The following is a 23,404-nucleotide window of genomic DNA, read 5'->3' on the forward strand; positions in this document are numbered from 1 at the left end:
AAGAATATTTTCAAAATATAGAAAGATTTTAGACAATATGTATAATTTGTGCATGAAGTTGTTCACAATTCTTATCCATCCACAGAGTCAGTTATGTCGTCAAATGTTTACGAATACAAGTGCAGCCGTTTCAAGGTTATTTCAGATCAATCATGTCAGAATTTACCGATATTTTGGAATGGATGCGTAAACGGTAAAGCCGCTCCAGAAATGTTCTGAATATTTACCAGTATCACTGTGGGAAAGTGGCTAATAATAGTAGATAAATCTTCTGTTCATTTATTAACACTAAGGATTTCCTCGTGAGAGCGCCCTCTAGCCTTTAGAAGAGATTATTTACCACTGATAACAAAATGGTGCTTTGCTAACAATATGTTCATGGTAATTAACGCTTTGCAATAGACCGCCCACTTGGCCTTCAGAGGAGATTATTTAATACTGATAACACAACCATGCTTCCCTGACAAGATCTTCATGATGATCACCGCTCTGCGAGAGAGCGCCCTCTAGCCTTCAGAGGAGATTATTTACTACTGATAACACAACCGTGCTTCCCTGACAAGATGCTCATGATGATCACCGCTTTGCCTGAGAGCGCCCTCTAGCCTTCTTCAGAGGAGATCATTTACTACTAATAACACAACCATGCTTCCCTGACAAGATGTTCATGATAATCACAGCATTGTGAGAGAGAGCGCCCTCTAGCCTTCTTCAGAGGAGGTTATTTACTACTGATAAGACGACTGTGCTTCCCTGACAAGATGTTCATGATTGTCACAGCTTTGCGAGAGAGCGCCCTCTAGCCTTCTTTAGAGGGGATCATTTACTACTGATAACACAACTGTGCTTTACTGACAAGATGTTTTTAATGATCACGGAGTAGGCATGGGCCGGTATTAGATTCTGATGGTATGATAACCTTGGGTAAAAATATCACGGTTTCACAGTATTATTATTACTGCTCTAATATATATTCTTTTTAAATGTCTGGTAAAAAAAATTTAATTAAATAAAAAAATTATATATTTTTTGAAAGATTTATAAAATTTTGCAGCAGTAAACATGTCAGGCTATATAATTCAAATTCATCATAGAATCATAGACTTCTGCTGTCTTCATTAGTTTCAAAAACAGATTTAAAACGGCAGGTTTGGATATTTTTTTCTGCCGGAGATACTTTTGTCCTAAAAAAAAAAAAGAGAAACAAACAAAAAAGTAAATACAAATTCTTACACATACCTTAGGAACGGTATTACAGAAAATTTTTGGCGGTTTTAAAACCTTGACTTTTCCAAAACGCGGTATACCTTGAAAACGGTTATCGTTCCACGCCTATTTGCAAGAGAGCGCCCTCTAGCCTTCAGAAGAGATTATTTACTACTGATAACACATCCACACTTACCTGACAAGATGTTCATGATCAATACAGCTTCACAGTTTAATTTAATTGAATCCCACAGTTCTATTTGAAAACTTCCAGAAAGTCTGATCTTTGACTGCTAAAAACATTCAAAGTACCATTGGTGATGACCATTATATAACAGGTTTTAAAAACATCAAGTCAGATTCAGTAGTGTTCATTTCACTAGCTCAAAACATCTTAAGAAAAAAACGCATTCCAGAAAGTTTGGAGCAGATTACACACTGCAGTTTATTCCATCACAGCAAATGTCATAACAACACTCATTTGAAATTAGTCTCTGAATCTCTAAACAGCTTGACTTAGCAAACTTTCAATCCAGTTCGATTCAGCTTTGAAACATCATAGACCACTGGAGTTAAAATTAGGACCAAATTTGCAAGTTTGAAACACCAAGCCAAAGCAAACCTTCCAGAAAGCTTGCTTTGGCTGGTGATGTGCAGTACAGATTTACACATCCAAGTCAAGACACAAGTGCTGTTTGATTGTGTAAAGTTATACGTCATTAAATTTGAAACTCAAGTCTCGAGTCCACAACCCTGCTAAACTAATTTCAATCTTTTTAACATTCAAGCAAAACAACAACAATAAATGCATCTGCTCTTTATTTTAAGAGGGTTTCCAGTAACACTTTACTTGAAGCGGGTGTTCATAAGACTGTTAGAAAACCTTTATAATCATCACGATACATGTCTATTTAGATTTTATCTATTTGTATGGCAACTGTTATTAGCGTCTTTTTTAGGGTAGCTTATATGTGTGCTGTATTCGCAGGTGCAGAAACAGGGTATTGTTTCAGGGTACAAAATATGTTATTTCCGATGCTCTGTCTAGAGCTTGACGTTGTTTTTTTCACTGGTGTTAATTGTCAAAATGAGCTTTGACTTTTATGAGAAGGGGTGTTGCATTCGCAGGTGTGTATGTGTGTCTCGTTTACTGTTGGATCCTCTGAAAATAATAAACACTGTTCATTTCATTGATATCTTTTTCTTTATTGTATTTATCTATGCTAATAGACTGTTTAGTATATTTTATGCAGATGCACTCCCCCTACAGAATCGTCCCAATCAATCTAAAATTATTAATTCTGTAAAAACAGAGATATTCAAGTCCTCTCAGGGCTCGAAATGAACCTTTTTGCATGGTAGCACTGGTGCTCTTAACTTAAAAAATTTAGGCGCACCAGCTAAAATTTAGTGGCACCCACCAGTTATGAGCACCGTTACTACAAGCTTCGTAATAACAGATTTATTGCATTTGAAATCAACACTAATCAAAACTAACAAGCAAAAAATATATATATGAATGCATAAAGAAAATATGTCCTTCACAAATCCTGTTATCACAAGAACATACATTTTTATAACATAATTGAGTGACCAAAAGCTACACGGACACGGCACTGCTTGACATGAATAAATCTGTTAACGATAACTGTGCTGTGTTCTCACGAGTGGTGTCTGATAGATGCTTTTGATATATACCTTATTATTTCCATACGTAATCTTAATAGCAATACCAGTCTTTTCATGACCTCCAATATTAGTGTAGTTTAATCTTAGTCAATGCAAGCCCTTTTGCTATGGTGTACGTGGTGTTAAATTTGACATATAGCTGCCAATTGCAGGGCAGACAGAATCTGGCGATTAAATTAAGAATTGAACAGAACCTCTTGTGCTTAAAATGTGTAGATGAGGCAAACAGTTACCTGAAAATTCTGTCCCACAGACTATACCCTCTTAAGGCCCAAGGTGTTTTTTTACACGCATTTTTTATTTCTCTTAGTTATTTGGGCTTATTGGAACCTAATAATAATAAAATCTAAGTATCATCTTTTAATATGATGTACTTTTAGAGAAAAATGATGTCCATATATGTGGACTCGTGGTCCCAATTTACATAACATACTTTTTTCTGACTGTTTTTTTATGCATATTTAACAACAATATTTTTTTTTTAACTTGCTTTGACTATCAGAGAGTAAAAACAACATTTTATTTTCCATTTTGGACAGTTAAAAATAGGGTTTGGGGCATGTCATATGCTGCAAAACAGTTGCAGTATGACACTGTATGTCTGTAACAAAATATAAAACATTAACCCCCGGTTTCACAAACAAGGTTTAAGGCTATTTAAGATTAAATTGCATGTTTGAGCTGTCTCAACTCAAAATAACTTGTGGTGAGATGTCTTTAAATATGTCGGTGTAATTTTTTTGTCTCCAGGTGCATACCAGTAATATTTTTCTAAGGCCATTTTTATAAATGTGTCTTAAACAGCCTAATTTAACTAAGGCCTAGTCCTGGCTTAATCTAAGCACTGTTTGTGAAACTGGGCCTTAAAGTATTTTAAATAGCCACTTAGGAGCCAAAAATGTGCTGTCCAGGTATGTGGACACTCAGGCCCAAGGAGGTCATAGTCAATGCTTTAGTTATTTCATAGCGGAATTGAAGCCAATAGAAGTCTTTTATCCACTCTTCAAAAAGTATAGATGGTGTATAAACATTCACCACATGATCGGTAATCAGATGTGCCATTATTTGTAACTTTAGGTGGTTTCTAAAACTAAATCTGACAGTGTTGATTTCATCCCTGTCATCTGAAGGCAGAAGGCATTGACTGAGTGATTGACAGCTGATTTTAACCAATCCATTCGCGTTCAGTTCTAGAGCAGTGGGTCAATAAGATGATTTTAAAGGCGGGACAAGGATTTTGGTCTTTGTTTACTGCAGCAAGTTGACATGACAACAATTTTAAACTATTCCCGAGTGCTGCGTTTCAAGTGCAAAGATTACACAACGTGTGAATCTGTCCTAAATGTGTGAAAATCTGTGAAAAGTGTGAACATTTTGCAGTGAAAACCGGTTGCATGCCATAATTTCGCACAAATTCTCCCAAATATATATTGAGGTTGCATAGATGAAACTTCTGGTGCATATGAGACCAAAACGGTCACAATTTCGAGCCCTGCATCTAGTGAAATTGCACTCATATAAATCGAAAAATAACAAAATATTGCAATGTTACACATTTCCAATATCCTGCAGTTCCAGTAACATGTATCATGTCGTGATTATAAAGGATCTTATGAACATCCCCTTCAAGTAAATTGTTACAGAGCATCCTCTGTATGGAAACCCTCTTCTCCTCTGGCTCCATGCACACCTCTCCAGCTGAGCGGAGGCTAAACCACGGCACTTACAGACCGGCTTGTCTGGAGCAGAGGAAACCCAGAACTGCTGCTATAGCACTGCCACAACACAGCCCAGTAAACACTTCACAGTACAGCTGCTTCTGTAAACACACGAGCAGCGTCTCGTACAACACAGCTGAGAACTAGAGAAAGACGTCTGTCTCCTTTGTGACATTTGTCTTGTCTGTCTCGATTGTATCAACACAAAACCCACAGAATATCAGCCGTGATGCATGATGGGTACTAAATATATTGACTTACGAATTGGAGGTGGCCAAAGACAGAGCGCTGACAGAAGAGGTCAACTTCCTGCTGTCCCACAGTCTCACTTCCTGTTGCCTCACCTGCAAACACATTGGGTTATTACATTCGCCTCTACTTGAGAAAGCCATACATTTATTAAACACTGCGTTAAATTATTGACCTGATTGAATCCAGTGGTGAGCAGGTTGTCGTCTTTGACCCAAAGGACGCGGGAGTCTCTATTACCCTGATGAGCCTGAACACACTGCAAAAACACAAACACATTGAAATGAGACAAAATATTATGAATATTATGCATTTCATTAATTAAAGCATGATTGGTTAATTTAAAATGATACATGGTTTTAAGCTAGAATCTCACATTAGGACTTGCTTAGTAAATGTCTATCTTTAGGTTAAATTTTGTACAAAAAAGGACCAGGGGGGGACAAGTCGGAGCACTCACTATGGTCCCCCTGGGCTCTGCGATTGATTCGGAAAATTCAAAATTAAACCAAAACAAACCATTACAATTGGCTTTGGATTGACAATCAAAATTCAGGAAATTGCAACCTGCAGAACCTGGGAACTTAAACAATTTTAAAATTCGTACAAAAAAAAAAAAAAAAAGTCGTACAAAATTGTTATTTAATAAAATAATAAAGAATCATTACAAATAATTTTAGGTTTTCATACTTTTTCAGGCTTTTGTTTGCCCCAGAATTTTAATTTTGGTTTATCGTTTTTTTCTTAAATTAGCATTTTTCTGAGGCTCCAATGTCATGATTCAGTATTTTCATTTTTTTGGCAAAGAAGGGGTTACTTTCATCGTGTTTACAATGAAATAACTGAACATAAACATAAGAGGCTAAGAAAAAGCACATTGTAGAAGAAAATTCAGAGTGGCACTTGCAGCAAAACTCTTCATATATACAATCATGCCTTGAGCTGTATTGTCATAGCCATGTCCACAAACCAACAGCCGAGAGCTTCTGTTGTTCAGCTGTTGAGTTCATTACAACAGCTATTTCCCAATCAAGCAGGGCAATTATGATGCTTTAGAATAGCTGGTTGGACTAGTTGGTATGGTATAGAACTTTGGATATCCCCATAGACTGTGACAGTTTGCAAAGGCTTTATATAATTTTGGACATGCCACTTTTGGTTCGATTCTAAATCAAAGATTAGTTTTTTTCTACAATGATGGCTCTTGTACATTATATTATTATATTTTGGGAGAGCCTGGTGTAATTTTTAGTAAATTGCTGGTTAAATAAAAATAACTACGTCAAAATTGACCAGGGGGTATGAATAATTTGGGGCTTGACTTTAGGTGTATATAAAATACACACTCAAACATATGTGTGTGTTTGTTTGTGTGTGTGTGTTTGTGTGTGTGTGTGTGTGTGTGTGTGTGTGTGTGTGTGTGTGTGTGTGTGTGTGTGTGTGTGTGTGTGTGTGTGTGTGTGTGTGTGTGTGTGTGTGTGTGTGTGTGTTAGGGGATCCACATGGGTAACCATGGAAGCTTACACACGAAGGTAGGTTCACTAAATGAAATTTCTCATGGATTATTGAAAATTATTATGTTATTTTCATGATTCACATGAACTTCGAGTGAACTTTAACTTGTGAAACAGGTGTCAGCCAGTTAGAACACCACCTGCAAATACCTGAGAGTAGAGAATCGTGCTTACATAACACTGGAAAAGTGATGTGATTATTGTCCACCGCGAAGCGTATAAGGATATTTTGTTGATTTTGTAGTCAATTTTATTGATGACATCACCAGTGACTAGTTGACTCGACAACTTTAATAGCAAAAAATCTAAACTTGCTCAGCCTTTATTGTGTTTGTGTTCATATATCAGATTTCTGTATTTACAGTAAGTGGATCAATTCAAAACATTTCAGACGCCTTTTACACCTATATTAACGTTGACCACCTGTGTTGTGATCAGAAATCTACACAGCAGGTATAAACAGAGCAGTGTTCATTTTTTGACAAAAAAGTTGTCAATTTTTATGCTAAACAAGTTTCTACCAACTGAAAAACAAGATTTACGTCTGATGTCAAGACAAAAAGATTGTAAACCATATGGGGAGGAAATAGCTTATAAAAACAACAAATCTAAAGCGACATCAGCATGCCAGGGAATCATTCGCAAAGTGAACTTTAAATAATTAATATTTTTTATTTACCTGAGTGTGTACTTTTGCAATCTAGATTAGATTTAGTCCACTAAAATCTTACGAAATGTAGTCGACTAAAACTAAAATCATTCTGACGACTAAAATATGACTAAAACTAAAATGGAATTAGTCAAAAGCCTACGACTAAACTAAATCAAAATTAAAATGCTGTCAAAATTACCATCGAAACCGAGCCTCGAAGAGATGAAGGTTTTAAACTGCACGAGATTGTTGAAAGCACTGAACCCTGATGACTGAATGACTGACATATAAAAAGCCTCCTCTTCCTGAGCTTTAATGACGAGTGTGTGTGATAGGGAGCAGATCAGGGCTTGTCTGTGATGTGAATGACATCTGCTCACTGATAGACGACTCAATCGCCCTGAAACAGCACTTCCCTAATCACCGACTGCAAAAACAACACGCTTCAAACTCTGGGACTGAATCTGATAACAGAGATTTCTGAAGGCAGAGTGGTTTTCTGCACAGGAACGACGTTCACTTTGAATGGCGGGAGGTCAAATCCTGTTGGAGGCATCGGCTTAAACCAGATTGAAGAAAGTTCTTTTAAAGGGGATGTCCACATGTAGACGGGTTTGTTTGTAAATTGAGTTTATCCTCCTTCGCTTTAAAAAATAATACAATCTCACCCACACATGCACATGGATTACACAAGGTTTTAAAAAGATCTTCATCCACATGAAAATGCCAAAGCAATAGGTGGTGATATACCTCGAACTGTAAAGTCATATTAGACAGTCAGAAGCCTCAAAAAAAATGTATATTGGTTACAGTTGCCTGCATTCTTATACCTCTGTTCAGAAATAGTGTAGGATAATAGTCTATATTAGCAAACTGTACATGTTACAAGCCCTAACAGCACAGATATTAGCAGAAGTAATTGGTTATGTTGGCCGACTACGTCTCCGACAACAGTTTTATGCATTAAATAACAAACAAGCGTCTTTTTACACCGCTTTTTCTACGCTGTTTGGATTTTTAGGATTTCTATTAAACCTTCTCTAACAATTTTTTATATTTTTCAGGATTTATATTAAAGGTGTAGTGTGTAAGTTTAAAACCCAGTGGTTGAACTGGGTATTGCACATCTAAATCAAAACCTAAGCGAGCGCAGTTTGCCATATTGACAACATCAACAGAAGTGTGCCTAACTATCGAGCCTAAAGGCTGATCTACACCATGTCCTAAATAAAAGCAACAGCACACGATAGAAGAAATATTTTACATATTTAAAAAGTTTGTCCCAACCAACACCTGAAATTTAGATTTTAGGCTTCTTCTAGCTGAAAAACAGGATCACCTCAGGATCTAACAATGATCACCTCAGGTACACCTCATGTGCTTTATTCATTGTTAAAGGCTAACAATGCGAGTTTAAATCGCATTTTACATAGCATTTATTGACATACTACTGACAAACGCAACCAGGGCTTAACATTAACTTTTCTGACCACCAGCCACTGTGGCTAGAAGTTTTCCAAAATGACTAGCCACTCGCCATTTTCTCTAGCCACAATTTTATTGTTGGGAAAATATATTTTATACGCATAAATATGACTTTGACATGCTAAAATTACTTGATTTAGAGTTTGCGTTATCTCTACATGCCTCCTCGTGCATTTCACTTTTTGTGTGCCGTGTATGAGCTTGCTCCATAATCATGAGCAAATGGGTCAGGGTTTCATATATTACAATTAGTTTTCATAATTTTCAGAGCCCAAAATGAAGGATTTGTCCAATTTATCTCTGACCATACCATAAATAAGTTAATTATTTCTTAGCCACAAATTTTAAATGTGTGAAAACATGCAAAATATAGCTGAATCCTAAACTTTTTATTTTTACAAAACATATGCACAGTCATATGTCCTGGCTAAAGGTCCCAGATCACCAGTTAACTACACATAAATAGGGAGCTATTCTCCCATTAAAGCAATGTTATTGTAAAAAAAAAAAAAAAGATAATTAAACCATATTAATGCAAAAGAAACCAGGTAAAAAACATACTGTGTGATGATGAAAGGATGATCACACACGCATGGTTAATGATAGACCCATAAATTATCTTTTCAAAGAATGGTTAAACCGAAAGCAACTATAGCGCTGCTTACAATAAGTCAACTCTGGAACTCTTGAAAGCAGCAAACTGTTACTCCCTTTTGTCCAGTCTATTTGAAAGAGAACTGATCGCATCAGTTGTGTTTCTAGACACAGTTGCTTCACAAAAGGAAACGGGAGCGCACATCACCTCAGCTGTTAGCGCGAGTGATTATCCTCTCATTTAGTATTCACCTGCTTTGCTCGCGCAAAGTTGCGAACGCAATTATTTTTGTCAGTCGTGTTGCTTCTCGATCGCCTGTGCCTGCATATTGGACCATCCTTATTGTCGAACCCTGCTTTTAAGAATTATTATCTGGGAATATTATTTTCAACCAGCCAAAGTGGCTAGTTGGAGTATCTGTTTTACCCGCCACCGCCAAAATCTACCCAAAATCTATTTGGCGGGTGTTAATGTAAAGCCCTGGATGCAACACATAGTTCACCTCAGACCTTGCAAATAAAATAAACCATTTGAAGTTGAACTTTAGAGACTCAGTGCAAGCCAACTCATATGAGTGATTCAGTGTGTACATTTAATAATGGTAAAGAGGTTTAATATGTATGAATTAGATTATAAACCTTATTTTGTTGAAATGCAGTGAGTGCACTAATCTGTGCTTTTAAATGACTGTTTTTAATTTCTGTTGTGATGCAGACAGCCCAATTGCTTATTGCAAATCTCTTCACGTGGCATGTTGTTGGGACGCAGGGTTACAATGTAACCTGCTCACCTAATGTTTATTTTCGTAATATTTATATTATTTGCTAATTAATGACCAGCTCATGTGGAAGTCTGAATCTGTGTCTCACTTCGATCAAACCTTTTACAAACTTTCTTTTACAGTTATCAACATTTTTATGATTTCTAGCAAACCTTTTACAGTTTTAAAGGGCACCTATGGTAAAAAATCTACTTTTCAAGCTGTTTGGACAGATCTGTGTGTTGGTATAGTGTATAAACCGTCATACTGGGGTGATATGAACACACCCAGTCCTATTTTTTTCAATTTAACTACAAAAAAAGGGTCGGCCAATTGGAGCTGTTTTCAAATCGATCGCACCATTACGTAGGTGTGCGATCCCCCCGCCCACCAAACTGATTGACAGCTGCCCGCATTAACATGTTCCGGTAGTCACGTGTATATGTCAACAAGACCAGACAGACATGCGCAAAGCAACCGGGAATAAAAGGTCTGTTCTGTTCGCTAGGATCAGCAATCATCATCAAATGTGATTAAGAGTAAGTTTCACATGTTTAAAGTGTTTTAAAACAGAGCACGTGTGTAATTAATTACAGCGTTTTACTTCAGCTTTACTTCATCAGCACAGCCGCGTGTCAGAACAATTATAAAAGACGCTTCAATCCAGGTTTGTGGAAGTTAAATCAGGTTTATTTTGTACATTAGCATAACAGATATCCACACAGTACTTGAGGTTAGTCTTAACTAAGCTAAGCGCGCTCTGTCTGCCTGCCTGCCTGCGTGTGTGTGTGTGTGTGTGTCATCTGTGGTGTGTGTGTGTGTGTGTGTGGCTAACTTTGTAACGATATTGTGTGTGACTCATCAATGCAACTTCACAATAGTGATTAGTAAAGGTTATTTCTTACTGTAGTATCTCACAAACGCTACGTGAGACCTTCTTCCTTTAAGTCTGTCTGTTGTCTGACGCAGCTGAGGGAGGAGGCATGTAGAAACAGTGGGCGGGCAGAACTCGGCTTAAAGGCGCAGTACGACAAAACCACCCCCTGCTGGAAATCAGTATAAAACAGCATCTTGTAAAAGGTACAATGAAAAATCTGATGGGTATTTTGATCTGAAACTTTATATACACATTCTAGAGACGCAAAAGACTTGTATTAAATCTGAAAAAAGGGGTAACCTAGGTGCCCTTTAAACATTTTTCAGAATTTCTACAAAACTTTCTTTTGCTATTTCCATTTTCAAGTTTTCCGGATTTCTTTTACAATTATCAACATTTTTTAGGATTTCTGTTAAAGGGTCATGAAACACCAAAACATGAGCTGTTGACAGTCATATATGTGTCCCTCGTTGCTAAAAACACTATTAGGACACATATGTTTCACTAATAAATGAAAATTGGTTGTTTTTGGTACTTCAACCAAATTCGCTCTTTCGGTTTGAAAAGAAAGTTTGAAGCTGTGTCACGGCCATGAGATCCGTGTAAATTCCAACATGGAGACTGGATGTCTGTATGTGACGTCTTTGAGCTTTCACTGTAATTCATGAGAAAGACTTGGCTGAACCAATCAGCACGTTCTATTGTGTATAACTTCACTAATATGCATGATTGCTTCGAAGAGGTGTTAAAACAGGTCTTTTTACCTGTTAACGGTGATCAGACGGCAGAGAGACGCCACGTTGTGTTGCCAACCATAATTCAAACAAGTGGAAGTAGTAGAAGAGTTGTTTGGAGGGTTGTGAGTGTTGCGTTTATACTGTAAATGTGCAGCAATGAAGGTTTTCTTTCCATTTTCCCGCATTGAGAGCACCGCTGAGTGTGAGACGGGGGGGTTTCATGGCCCTTTAAGCCTTTTCTTATTATTTAAAATAAAATTCTGGATTTCAATTGAACCTTTTTGTACCATTTTCAGGATTTTGATCAAACTTTCTTTTACAATAATCAACATTTTTAGGATTTCAATCAAACCTTTTACAGTTTTCTACATTTTATAGATGTATCAAACTTTATTTTAATTATCAACATATTCAGGATTTCTATATATATATATATATATATATTTTTTACAATTTGAAACATTTTTCAGGATTTTAATTATAGCAGAATTCTCAACATTCTTTCACCAGTTGTATCAAACATTCTTTTGTTCACTAAAAACTTCCTGTTTTTTTTTCTTTCCTAGTTCTTTAGTATTTATATTGCAAAGCCCAATCTAGTTAAAAACAAGGGTTCAAGGATACAATTAAAATAACATGTGTTTCCTGACGTTTGGCTACACTTTAACCGCAGGATTTTTCCTGAATGAAAAAGGGCGAAAGCAGGCTGATAAAGTCCTCGTGAGTGATGAAAGTATTGATCAGCCGGGCTGAAGAGGTCTCTGTGAGTTTTTGGGTGTGGATGTGAATGAATGTCCGACTGTGGATGAGAGCAGATATTGATTTCAGCACAATGGAATCTTATCTAGATCTGGAGGAGGAATCGCGCCACACACATTCACACATAAATAAAAATGTGTTTCCTCCAGTGTCCATCATCCTGACCTCAATTACTGACTCCGGAAATCTGAACTGGACAAAACATGTATTTGATCGATTTTATGGTTACAAGATGAATCTTTAACATCTATGGAATCTAATATACCCCACTGCACAAAAATGTTTCTTTGTGAAAAAAATAAAGAGTCTTTAGATCATTAAAATCTTCAGAAAAGGTAATTTTAAAGCAAACAGTTAAACTCTTCAATGAAAAACTAAGATTCACCACAGATAAACCAAAAAAGTTACCAAAAACACAAACATGTAATGATTATTTAAATCAACTATCAACATTTCTCTCTCAAAACAAATCTCAAAATAGTCTTTTAGAATATCTCTCAAAATGCTTTTAGACTCCCTTAACATTCCCCTAAATTTCCAATCAAACATTTTTTAAGAATGCTCAACATTTTTTCAGACATTCTATTAATCATTCCACTACATTTTATCAAACTTTACTGTAGAATTCTCAGCATTCTTTTGTCATTTATATCAAACATTATTAGGAACTAATTTCTATCAAAAAAATTTTTTTGGAGTTCCTAAAATTTTCAGGAATTACATCAAAGATTCTTTTAGAATTCTCAAAATTTCTTTAAAAGTCTCAACATTCTTTTACATTTTCAGTCAAACTTTTTTCATGATTTTTATCTATTTTTTTAAATTCACAACATTTTCAGCATTTCGATCAAACTTTCTAATTTCACAACATTTTCAGAGTTTCTATCAAACTTTCTTTTTAGAATTTGCAGCTTTTTCGGGATTTCTAACAACCTTTCAGAATTCTCAGCATATTCAGGATTTCTATCAAATTTATTTTAGAGTTTTATATATAATTTTTTCAATTTATATAAACAGCTCTTTTACAATTTCTATCTAATGCTTTTTAGTATTCACAATATGTTCAAGAATTCAATCAAAGTTTATTTTACAATTCTTAAAATTGTAAAGATTCCCAAAAATATAATATCATTAATAAATGAAAGGAGTATATTAATTATTTTAGAATTTTCAAAATTTCTTCATATTTTCAGTCAAATTTTTTCAAGATTTGTATACATTTTTTTTTTGGATTCACAGCAAATAATAGGCGATACCTTGGCTCAGTGGTTAGCACTGTCGCCTTACAGCAAGTCACGGCAGAGTCGGTTTCTCCCACAGTCCAAAGTCATGCGCTATAGGTGAATCAAATAAAGTAAACTGGCCCAAGTGTATGTGTGTGAATGAATGTGTATGGGTGTTTCCCAGTACTAGGTTGCAGCTGGGAGGGCATCCGCTATTAAACATATGCTGGATAAGATGGCGGTTCATTCCGCTGTGCTGACTTCTGATAAATAAAGCGACTAAGCCGAAGGAAAATGAATGAATAAATGAATGAATGAATGAATGAATTCACAACATTTTCAGGATTTTTATCAAACTTTCTTTTAGGATTCTCTCAATTATTTGAAAATATCTATTAAAAGTATTCTAGAATCCTCAAACATTCCATTAAATCTCTTATTTGGAATTCTCAGCATTCTTTCAGACATTTTTCCAAGTCTTCCCCTCTATAACAACTTTAAAGAAATGTTTAATATTAATGGTATAAAATTTATACATTAGACATTAGTATGAAGCCAATTAACGGAAATAGATTTTACACTGTCCCTTTCAGCATAGCAGCTCTTCACTGTTTATCATAACCACTATCATAACTATCGGGACTGCAATTTGTATTTATTTATCTTGAATTGTTTTGCAAACAGTCTCAGGTGTGGTTCTTCATGTACAAGTACAAAAAAAAAAAAAAAACAAGACCAGGCAAACAATCAGAGCACTGACGTCAGATCAAATCTGCTGTAAAACGCCCAGTGGATGTGGAGTTCAGCGCATTTAATCTCTCTCACTCACACACACACACACACATAGAGCACATAAACCCACATATATATATCCCTCAGGGGGGACGTAGCTCTCGGCCATATTGTGCTCTCTGTCGGACCTCATCTGGAAGGTATGGAGCTCTTTGGTTCACATCCCAGATGAAATATGTTTGCTGGATGAGAAGCAAACATCTTCCACCTCGGGGCAGAGGATGTGCTAAGAGTCCTAGATCCTGAGCCAGATTCCACAGCACCGACAGGACACTCCATACACAACATGATGCACTTGCACAATATTTGCTGGATATACAAACTCAGATTAGAGATCAACTTTCACCAGACATGGTTTTTGATATTGATTGTGATACGTTTTGTTTTGGAGCAGGTAAAGATTTTTAGGTTGTACCATCTAATACGTATTCAGGGTTGTACAATATTATTCTCAGTGCTTAGGTCTGACTGTTTGTTTGTTAGTCTGAATGTTTATTTGTATGATCTGTAAATGACATTAAAAACATTAAGGATCAACAATAAATATATCAGTCTTGAGCCAAAATTTGTAAACGCATGCTAATATACATTTTATATCTATTTATTTATTGTTATTTTTGTTTAATTGTGCATATTCATTTCCACCATTTACATTACATTACTGTACACTACACTACAAGGTCATTTTTGCAGAATGCCTAAAAATATAGAAATTATATTAGTTAAATATAAATAAAATATATTGGTAAAAAATATATATAATAATAAAGAATTGTAAAAAAAAAAAATTTTAAAGTGATATACGAACAATATAGAACAATATATGCCCAATAAATGGATTATCATCCCTATAAAATTTATAAAAATGTCATAACAAAATAACAAGGGGTATAAGAAATGAAATAAAAAAAATACATTCAGTGTACAAAAACTGGATGGATAAATGGAAGAAAAAAGAAAAAGAAACAAAAGAAATAAACAAAATAAAAAATGAAAGTAGGAAAAAAATAAATGAACAAAAAAAAAGAATAAATGAAAAAAGAAAGAAAAAGAAACAAAAGAAACAAGCGAACAAAAGGAATGAAAGTAAGAACAAAATGAAAGTAAGGAATGAATGAAAGTAAGGAACGAACAAACAAATGAATAAATGAAAGTAACAAATAAATGAAAGAAAGACAAAGAAACAAAGGAATGAACAAACCAACAAATAAACAAATGGAATGAAATAAATAAATGAAAAAGAACAAACAAAAGAAAAAAGAAAGAAGAAAAGAAAGGAATGAAAGGAAGGAATAAACGAAAGGAACGAAAGAAAGGAATGAACAAACAAACAAATGAAAGGAACAAATGAAGGAAAGGAAGGAACGAACAAACGGAATGAATGGAAGGAACAGACAAACGAAAGGAACAAACGAACGAAAGAAACGAACGAAAGGAAGAAAGGAAGGAGTGAACAGGAACAAACTAAAGGAACGAATGAACAAAAGGAACAAATGAAAAAAAAAAAAAAGAAACGAAGATAGAAAAAGGAACAAACGAATGAAAGAGAGTTAAGAATGAAAGAACAAACGAATGAACAAACAAAAAAAGGAACAGACAGATAGGCAGTGACAGATTGATAGACAGATAGATAGAAAGAAAAGAACTAATGAAAAGAACGAACAAAGGGAACGAACAAAAGGAACGAACGAAAGGAATTGACGAAAGGAAAAAACAAAAGAAATTAACAAAAGGAATGAACGAAATGAATAAATGAACGAAAGGAACAAATGAAAGGAAAAAAGAAAAGAAAAGAAACGTATAAAAGGATTGAAGATAGAAAAAGGAACGAACAAAAGAAGGAAAGAAAGAGCGAAAGGAACGAAGGACCGAAAGAACTTTTCAGACAGAGACAGACAGACAGACAGACAGACAGACAGACAGACAGACAGACAGACAGACAGACAGACAGACAGACAGACAGACAGACAGACAGACAGACAGACAGACAGACAGACAGACAGACAGACAGACAGATAAATAGATAGATAGATAGATAGATAGATAGATAGATAGATAGATAGATAGATAGATAGATAGATAGATAGATAGATAGATAGATAGATAGATAGATAGATAGATAGATAGATAGATAGATAGATAGATAGATAGATAGATAGATAGATAGATCCCTACTGAGAACATGAATGCAAGTGTGAGCGACAAATCAAAGGCACAAGAAAGTGTAAAAGGAAGAACAGATGAAGACAACAGACGCGGCAGACGAGTCCCCAGACAGATGTGTGCAGATGATGGATCTGACAACACACACACACACACACAGTCTGGCTGAACTCTCCACCTCTCTCTCTATTCAACACAAACACTGACTCACGCTTCACATCACCAAAAACCCCCGAGCCACGACTCAACAAGGCCTCGAAAACGCAAATCAGCGATAACAGCGGGTCACTTTACTTTTATTATCGACGATGATGATCTCTCCCAGCTTAAATGAGTGGCTGATCAAATTTCTCTTATCAATAATTGCTCTTCAAACATCCGGACATATCTAATGTTGCATGTCTGATCACTTCAACATGAGCGCCTGCTTATAAATATATGGCAGTTCTACCACAGCAGGCTTGATGCTTATTAGCTGACAACAAAATACTAAAACTAGCTACTATTGAATCAGTTACAACTAAATTGATCATCAAGCCATTATAATGTGCAATATATCAGTGTTTAAATATGTATTTTAATATTAAATCATTAATATATTCATTTTTTTACCTTAAATCGCCCTTGCGTGAATTTCTTTTTTAAATATTTCAAAGTAATGTTTAACAGAGCAAGGAATTTTTCACTATACTTCCAATAATATTTTTTCTTCTGGAGAAAGTCTTTTTTGTTTTATTTCAGTTACAATAAAATCAGTTTTAAAATTTTTAAAAACTATTTTAAGGTCAACATTATTAACCCCCATAAGCATTTTTTTCAATTGTCTGTTATACAATGATTTGCCTAATTACCCTTACTTGCCTAATTAACCTAGTTAACCCTTTAAATGTCACTTTAAGCTGAATACTACCTTGAAAAATATCTAGTCAAATATTATTATTACATTCTTTAAACAAACACAAAGATGCAAAACTGGCTGAGTGGAGCTGAATGGAGCATACACTAACCTGCGCATTATTCAGTCACAAGATGGCACCAAACAAATGAATGTGGATATAAGTATACAAATTTGAGCGTATTTCCTGACGGTCAAGGTGCTTTGAAGTTCCTGGATGAGCCGGTGTTATTTAGCAGTTGTTATCTGGCAATAACATACCTCAGGAATGTTGTGACTGACAAATCAGAATCAAGTCAGGGCTTAACAATAAGGACTGCCCCATGGCCCAGGGCCAGCGTGAGAGATGCTCGCGACAGTAGACAGAATCGTTACTGGCCCAATCGGGGCAGTCCTGCCTTGTCTGTAAATTTTAAATCGATGGCAACATAACCGCAACATCAAATTATGAGGCCAAAAGAAAATGTCTGCTTTTAATGTTGTGGAAACATATGGGTACAACACGATAAAAAAGCGGAAGTGATGTTTTGCTTTGTTTGCCGTCATTTTTAAGTCAGCCACATTTTGTTTTGCAATAAAATACCTGCACATTTTTTTTTACGTTTTGTCAGTTTAGTGGCTAATTCGTACGAATTCATTAAAATTCGTACGAGTTGAGTCGTACGCAAATGTACAATTTTAAAATGTGGGCATGGCTCCCAACCCTACCTCTAACCTCAACAGTCATAGGGTGATGAGCAAATCGTACTTAATTGTTCAAATTAGATTGTACGAATTCGTACGAATTAGCCACTAATTCAAAAAGTTACGAATTGCCATGAGATTATAGGTGATCGACTTTTTTCATCAACACACATGATCGCATTCCATCAAATTTGCTTAAACTAAGTGTTCTAAAGTGTGGCAATATTTTACAAGCAAGGATTCTGACACAGCAACGTGCAGCAGATGCTTCACATTGCGTGCAAGAGAGGGGGGGGGACACATCAAACTTAATGAAACATTTGAGGGCACAGGGAATCAGCTTAAAGGCAGAGGAATGCACTGTCTTTCACAGCTTGCGACTTCATCAGGCACTTTCATATACATGGTATACAGGTACTTATACATGGACACCAATACTCAGATTTTAATATGATTAAGACAATACTTTAATTAAGAGTCTACTTTGTAAACGGTAATTTTTGATGAACCACAGACACCTGCATCATAAAATGCGGAGGTATCAAATTCCATTAAAACACTTTGCCACCAGTCTTTACTTCATACTCGCATCAAATACCTTCGTTTGTCATGGGGGTATGAATGAAATGTTTCTGAATAAAAGTGAAACTGCCGAATAAAGATGAATTGATGTACTTTAAACTTTTATTACACTGTTCAATAAAAATTATTACAAATTTAGTCAAATAATTTTGTGGCTCAAAAGGATTGGTTCAAAGACCATTTTGGCACGGTACCGTTTTAAAAGTATCAATTTAGCACCGTCAATTTAGTATCAAATCAAATTAATTTTATTGCCACATCACCAGCAGAACGTGTACTATGATGAGTGAAAAGCTTAGGTGCTGTCTCCGAAATACAGACTGTGCAAAATACAACAACATACTCCCAAAACAACAGGACAATGTAAAATCAGCAATGTTGACAGCGATATGTACAGTGATACGTATGAAGGTATTGAAATAACCTCAAACAATACCCAAGCCTACTGTTTCATTATTCTAAATAAAGGAGCAGTATGGGTTTTCTTTAGTGTGCTGTATATAACCAAATTCACTTTGAAGGCTTTGAAACACCTCTCTGGCAGTATGTTTGAATGAGGAAATATCATATTTTCTAAAATTGCTTGCCAAGTTTATGATCAAGTTTCATATTCAGAAGCACCAATAAAATTAAACAACAACTGTCTAATAGTTTCACTTCTAAATGTTCAAATCGCACAAAATCAGCAGAAACTCATCCCTCCCCCAGAGAATCGTCGGTCTATAGCGATCACTGATTGGCTCGGGTATTAGTAGGCGGGGCTTCATTCACCATATTGACCGTTACACTTTTCCCACATTTAAAACTAGATGAGTGACATGTCTTGTGTATTCTAGAGTCTTTGATATAACGCACATATAAAGCTGACGTCATTCTAGTTTGCCGACTTCTGATCTGACTGTGAGGCTCATGGGTAAGAATGAACCTGCTGAGGTTAGAAACGTTGAGATGTTTTGCAGATGAAGGTCTTGGCTGATGATGTCATCAGTGTTTCTGCAGCTGTGGGCCGGGAAGACGAGGACTATTCATCATCCAGTTTGGCCTCATGCAGCAAATAAACAGAGGTTGATGAGAGGCGTGTGCGGGGTGTGTGGTTCAGCCGGACAGAAAACTATCATCTCTTGTACACAATGCAAAAAAATTATAAAAAACATTTTTTCTTATACAAGTACAAATATCTAAAATTTATAAATTCTGAATTTCCTAAAAGCAAAAAATGTTGTCTTGTTTTCAGAAATAACAAGTCAAAATGAAGTAAATTTTTCCCTTAAAACAAGCTAAATAATCTGCCAAATCATTAAAACAATGTTGTTTTTGCTTTGAAGTAAGAATATCTTTGCTTACGCCATTGTCTAATTTTTTAAGCTTGTTTTAAGAAAAAAATTAAGGGGTAAATGTTATATTTTCTTTTGCTGAGGAACAAAGTAGAGCATTCAGGATTCAGGGCTTCCATTGACTTCCATAGTAGGAAAATAACTATGGAAGTCATTAAATACAAGTCTTCAACTTTCTTTAAACCAGTGGTCACCAAACTTGTTCCTGGAGGGCCGGTGTCTTGCAGATTTTAGCTCCAACCCAAATCAAACACACCCGAACAAGCTAATCAAGGTCTTACTGGGTATACTTGAAACATCCAGGCAGGTGTGTTGAGGCAAGTTGGAGTTAAACCCTGCATGGACACCGGCCCTCCAGGATCAGGATTGGTGACCCCTGCTCTAAAGTATCTTCTATTGTGTTCAACAAAAAAATAAATAAACTCAAATATGCTTTAAACAAGGGAAGGATGAGTAAAAAATGAAAGAATAGCAATTTTTGGGGTGAACTATGCCTTTAAAACAATACCTTGCTTGTTCAGTAGATGGTACAAATGACCTTAGATCCATAGTAGAGCATATATAAATGTAATTATACTTATTAAAGGTGTAAAAAATCATGTACTAAAATAAGCAACAACAAAAAAGGGGGGGAGTGGGGGGGGGGTAAATGGCACATTTTAGTTAGTGAAAGAACAAAGTAAAACGTTCAGGATTCAGCGCTTCCACTGACTTTCATAGTAGGAAATGAAAAAATGATTACAGGTTTTTAGCTTTTTTCAAAACATCTTCTTTAGTGTTCAACAGAGGAAAGAAACCCAAATATGTTAAGTGAAGGATGAGTAAATAATGACAGAATTGTAATTTTTGAGTAAACTATCCAGTTAAAACAGCTTGTTTGTTCAGTAGATGGTACAAACAACATTACATCCCTAGTATCATATAAAGAAATGTCAAAATACTTATAACTGGTGTAAACATCAAGTACTAAAAGAAGCGAAAAGGGATAAAGGTGATATTTTTTTTTAGTAGAGGAACAAAGGATTCAGCACTTCCATTGACTTCCAAAGTAAGAAATAAAAATACAATGGAAGTTAATGGTAACCGGTTTCTAGCTTCCTTCAAAACACCTTCTTTTGCATTCAACAGAAGAAACAAACAAGTGAAGGATGAGTAAATAGTTTGTTCAGTAGACAGTACACATAATCTTACATCTGTAGTATAGCATAAAGTACAAGACAAAATGAAAGAAAAAAAATAGGGTAAAAGGTTGTGTTTTCTTTAGCTGAGGAGCAAAGTTCAGAGTTCAGAATTCGGCTCACGGTGTAACAAGCTCACATCAAAATAAAGTCCACACAATCAGAGGAACCCTTCAGAGGGCACTCAAGAAAACAACCAGGAGAAGCGAAGATGATCAAAAACAACAGCGGAGAAACCTGAAGCTCAAAGTCAGCGACTGGCCGAGCAGGATCTACAGATCAAGTCAAGATTATTCGCAATACTCTCAATGTTTTTTTATTTTCAAATATTTCCCAAATTATGTTAAACAGAGCAAGGATTTTTTTATAGTATTTCGTAAAATATTTTTTCTTCTGGAGAAAGTCTGATTTGTTTTATTTTGGCTAGAATAAAAGCAGTTTTTTATTTTTTATAAAACATTTAAAAATAAATATTATTAGCATCCTTAAGCAATTTTTTTGATTGTCTACAGAACAAACCACAGTTATACAATGATTTGCCTAATTAATAATTACCCTAACTTGCCCAATTAACCTAGTTACGCCTTTAAATGTCACTTTTAGCTGAATACTATTATCTTGAAAAAATATCTAGTCAATATTATTTACTGTCATCATGGCAAAGATAAAATAAATCAGTTATTAGAAATAAGTTAAAACTTCTATGTTTAGAAATGTGTTGAGAAAAAATCTTCTCTCCGATAAACAGAAATTGGGGTAAAAATACATACAGGATGGCTAATAATTCTGACTTCAACATTATGTAGAGCTTCACTCCCAAACAAAACAAGCAGAAGTACGACAACTAGGTTGAAGACACGCAGATGTGAAAGTCCGACAGAAAAGCGCTCGACTATCAGGTGTCATCGCGCGCACATGTGGGAGTGATTTCAGCTCCTCCAGTACTTCATACGCTTGTGGCAGAGAGATCAGCGAGCAGCAGGCCTCAGGAATTTACTGCCACTTCATATTTTCCCCGTCTGTGTAACCATCGCGCTTCTTTCATTGCTTTTCCAGTCGCATCTCCGTCATCTGTCACTGATGCTGCTGACCTCCGTCAAAGTGATCCAACAAACAACCGCTTGGAAAAAGGCTTGGAAATGACTAAAGATTAAGGTTGTTTGGCATGTAATAGTAGTACAATTATTATGCTGCAAAATACACCCTTAGATTTAAGGGTAAATGAAGAACAGATGCATGAGAAACACAGTTCTCGTTGTTGTTTTTTATGTGTACATTAATGTACATGCACAGTAGGGTAGCTTGATAAATTTACACTCGAAACTAAACATCTTGTTAAGGAGGCACAGTTGTGTAATCAGTAGTAAATCTCCTCCGTGAGCCAGAGGGCACTTACAAATTGCACAGAGCCACCAAATATAGATGTGTGGTACCACTTTTTCCTAATGCAATTCGATACCGATACGTTTTGTTACAATTTTAACAATACCAATGCTGCTTATTAAACTATAACAGATGAATGAAACAGCAGTAGTTAATCAGTCATCGGTAGTAAATCTCCTCTGAGGGCCAGAGGGTGCTCTAATGAATCACACAGAACCACCAAATATGGACGAGCGATACCACTATTTCTTAATACGATACAATACGATACTTTGTTACAATTGTAAAAATACAGATACCGCTACTGCTTATTAACATATAACAGATGCATAAAACACAAAGTACTCTTTGTTGTTTGTTTGTGTACAATACTGTTCATTCACAGTAGGGCTGCATGATAAATGTACAACAAATCGCACTCAAAACTAAACATCTTGTTAGGAAAGAACAGTTGTCATCAGCAGTATATCTCCGAGGGCCAGAGGGTGCTCTAATAAATCACACAGAACCACCAATAATGGACGAGCGATACTTCTATTTCTTAATACAATTCAATACGATACAGTAATTTTTTGTTACAATTTTAAAAATACAGATACCGCTACTGTTTATTAACATTTAAGACATGCATGAAACACAAAGTACTTTTTGTTGTTTGTTTGTTTACAATACTGTTCATTCACAGTAGGGTTGCATGATAAATGTACAACAAATCGCACTCAAAACTAAACATCTTGTTAGGAAAGAACAGTTGTCATCAGCAGTATATCTCCGAGGGCCAGAGGGTGCTCTAATAAATCACACAGAACCACCAATAATGGACGAGCGATACTACTATTTCTTAATACAATTCAATACGATACGGTACTTTTTGTTACAATTTAAAAAATACAGATACCGCTACTGTTTATTAACATATAAGACATGCA

The 23,404-nt window shown here is 35.6% G+C and overlaps 1 protein-coding gene and 1 long non-coding RNA gene across 33 annotated transcripts in view; one reads left to right on the forward strand and one right to left on the reverse strand.

Annotated features, from left to right (window-relative positions):
- coro7 (coronin 7) overlaps positions 1-23,404 on the reverse strand; it is a 299,622-nt gene that overhangs the window by 180,874 nt on the left and 95,344 nt on the right. For all 32 annotated transcript variants that reach the window (XM_087243145.1, XM_087243141.1, XM_087243140.1 and 29 more), the window contains 2 exon segments: positions 5,038-5,121; positions 4,875-4,957 (listed from right to left, as the gene is read on the reverse strand). In XM_087243145.1, coding sequence (XP_087099271.1) covers positions 4,875-4,957; positions 5,038-5,121 — 167 coding nt within the window.
- On the forward strand, positions 6,356-11,933 carry LOC147845526 (uncharacterized). The gene is made up of 3 exons (XR_015480497.1): positions 6,356-8,496; positions 9,606-10,049; positions 11,050-11,933. It is a non-coding gene; the product is annotated as an uncharacterized LOC147845526 (long non-coding RNA).

This window comes from Danio rerio, chromosome 3, assembly GCF_052040795.2.
Source record: "Danio rerio strain M-AB ecotype USA chromosome 3, GRCz13ab, whole genome shotgun sequence".
NCBI lineage: Eukaryota > Metazoa > Chordata > Actinopteri > Cypriniformes > Danionidae > Danio > Danio rerio.